We start from the raw sequence: 2,542 nt of genomic DNA, 5'->3' as shown, positions 1-2,542 counted from the left end.
TTGAGGGAATGTAATGTTTTAAAGATAAAATGAACTAAACCAAGTAAAATGGGAAGTTTGAATGTTCATACTACTCAAGAACTCTTGACTCTCATGCATGAGCGTAATCATGATGTTAAGGTTGTAACATGAAAATAAATATCTTTTAGCATAGCATTTCTCAACGGGCATTCTTCTTTGCAATTTTATAAGTAATTTTTTCATTGAATACAAATGCAGATATTGATAATGAACATAATAAATTAATAAAATAATTTAACATTTACAACAAGTCCAAATGTGAGTTAAGAGAAGGATTAAAGGCATAAAAAAAAGTGGCGTTAATTTGATAAGAAGGGAAAGTAGAAAAGATGGTATTAAGTTAGGGTAAAATGTGAAAAAAGAGATTTAGGATGTGCACGGAAAGAGTGATGAAGAAAGTGGCATTAAACAGTTTTGTTTTTGTTTGGGTTAGGAGCGCCGCGGTTGCAAGGAAATAAATGGTTTGAGAAAGGGGGCGGCATCCAGTAGTGGGCCGCTGGATTGGGACCCTAAAATCCAAAAAGAGGAGAATTAGAAGTAATAAGAGAGAAAGGTAAAGGGTAAAAATGTGAAGAAAAACAAATAGAATTTAAGCACCGAAACACAAAGAAAAGAGTGAGCAAGGAAGGAAGAAGCAACTATCTCTGTTCTCTACTCTTTTGTTTGCATACAATATCATACTTCTTCCTCTTCTCTTCTCTTCTCTTCTTCTTTTTCCTCATTTTCTTACGCTCATTCCCAACCACGCCGTTTCCAAACACCCAATCTTCCTCCACCTTCCAGAACTTTCTGCGTTTCTCAATGGCCACCGCACCGGCGCAGCCTCCGGTGAAGTCCCAGCCTCTGCACAACTTCGCCCTCCCCTTCTTGAAATGGGGAGCCAGCGGCAAGAACCATACCAACGCTGCGCACCACCACCGCTGCCGCCGCCCATCCTCCCTCTCATCCGATCATGCCTCCGAACCTGACTCCGACCCCGACTCCCGCCCCCACCGCGTTGGATCCAGGACCACCCGCAACCGATTCGCACTCCCCACCTGCTCCCTCAAGCCGCTACCTCCGCCACCAGAGCCGCCTCAGCCGCCGTCGTGCAACGACGAAACCGACGACGAAGCCGCGAAGCGCGACATCGAGGACGCCGAGGAGGCCGTGCAGAAGCCGTGGAACTTGCGCCCCCGCAAACCGGCGCTCCCCAAGTCCGCGCTCGAGATCGGAACTGGTCCTTCACGGAACCACGCCAACAACGGCGTGGGAGAGTTTCACGACGGCGTTTCGCACCACGGCGAGAACCCCGCGCCAAAGTCGCTCCGGCTGCGAGGGTTCGCGGACACGCAGTGCGCGGAGAAGAAGGAGAAGAGGAAATTCTGGATCGCTCTTTCCAGGGAAGAGATCGAAGAGGACATCTTCGTCATGACTGGCTCCAGGCCCGCCCGCAGGCCCAGGAAGCGGCCCAAGAACGTTCAGAAACAAATGGATGTATGCTTCTTAACTTTCTCTCACTTTTCTCCCCCTCCTTCCTCCTTTTTCGTGCTTCTGTTTTTCTAAACCTTTTTTCTTATATATATATTTTTTTTTGTAGAGTGTTTTCCCTGGCTTATGGTTAGTGGGGATAACTGCGGATGCTTACAGAGTCCCCGATACACCTACGAAGGTTCTTTCTTTCCGCTCTTTGTCTTTTATTTCGTTTGCTTGTTTGCTTTTTCACATTTTCGATGTGATTTTTACAAGCTTTCACATTCCATACGTGATTCTTAGCATGCTGTTTGATTTTTACGAGGAAACTAATCAGTTGGTGGTTGATTCTTGCAGAGGTGAAGCGAATTCAGACAAGTGATGGAGATTCGAGGAGGTACAGAGGTGTGGAATTTTGTAAAGAGGGGAAGGAAATGTTGGATTGGAATTTAGAAAGAAGGAATGACGACATGACGATGATGCTAGTTTCCTTGCTTGTGTTGTTTCCCAGCACTAGGTTTTAGATGCAAGGGGCAGAGAAAAATATGATATGAGTATATATAGATTAATTAATAGAGTCGAATACAATGATAATCTTTTCAATTCAGAGCTTTTGCTTGGTTTCTTAAATTATTTCTGATGCATCAAATGGTTTTTCGATGTTTGACAGGCTTAGCGTAGCATGCTTGTAGTTAATTAGCCAAATCATCAGTTCAATTTATTGGAGGCACTGCATCTCCATGCTTCCTTACTGGCTCCGGAAGCCGACTTTGATGGAAGACACTGATGAGGTTGAAAGTTAACTGCAATGATTGCATGCTTTTGACGCCTTTCCGTATGTATATTATGTTCTTATATTGTTTATTTGGTTTGATTCACTACTTCTGATTTTTTGCATCGATGACCTTAATCAAACCATCACCACCTTTGCATAAAAGACAAGCAAAATCTTAGACATCAATGGGAAGAAGCTTCTACACTGGATTAAAATTCATTTGTTCCGATTCGGAGTATAAAATATAATGTTATCTGGCTGTTCAAATGATTTTCGACTATAAAAATTTGAGCA

The 2,542-nt window shown here is 43.6% G+C and overlaps 1 protein-coding gene across 1 annotated transcript; it reads left to right on the top strand.

Moving 5' to 3' along the window:
* Positions 1-421: 421 nt before the first annotated feature.
* On the top strand, positions 422-2,103 carry LOC137808104 (uncharacterized). The gene is made up of 3 exons (XM_068609053.2): positions 422-1,497; positions 1,601-1,672; positions 1,831-2,103. Exons 1-3 carry the CDS (start codon positions 823-825, stop codon positions 1,834-1,836), a joined length of 753 nt encoding a protein of 250 aa, XP_068465154.1. The 5' UTR covers positions 422-822; the 3' UTR covers positions 1,837-2,103.
* Positions 2,104-2,542: the final 439 nt, after the last annotated feature.

Source organism: Phaseolus vulgaris, chromosome 3, assembly GCF_051622355.1.
Source record: "Phaseolus vulgaris cultivar YP4 chromosome 3, ASM5162235v1, whole genome shotgun sequence".
Taxonomy (NCBI): Eukaryota; Viridiplantae; Streptophyta; class Magnoliopsida; order Fabales; family Fabaceae; genus Phaseolus; species Phaseolus vulgaris.
The sequence above is the reverse complement of the archived record's forward strand: the minus strand, read 5'-3'. Positions and strand labels throughout refer to the sequence as shown.

What these genes read in the sequence shown, in the direction of transcription:
- LOC137808104 (XM_068609053.2), top strand. Translation starts at nt 823, where the DNA reads ATGGCCACCGCACCGGCGCAGCCTCCGGTGAAGTCCCAGCCTCTGCAC. An exon ending in ACGTTCAGAAACAAATGGAT is followed by an intron (nt 1,498 to 1,600) that starts GTATGCTTCTTA and finishes TTTTTTTTGTAG; the next exon opens with AGTGTTTTCCCTGGCTTATG.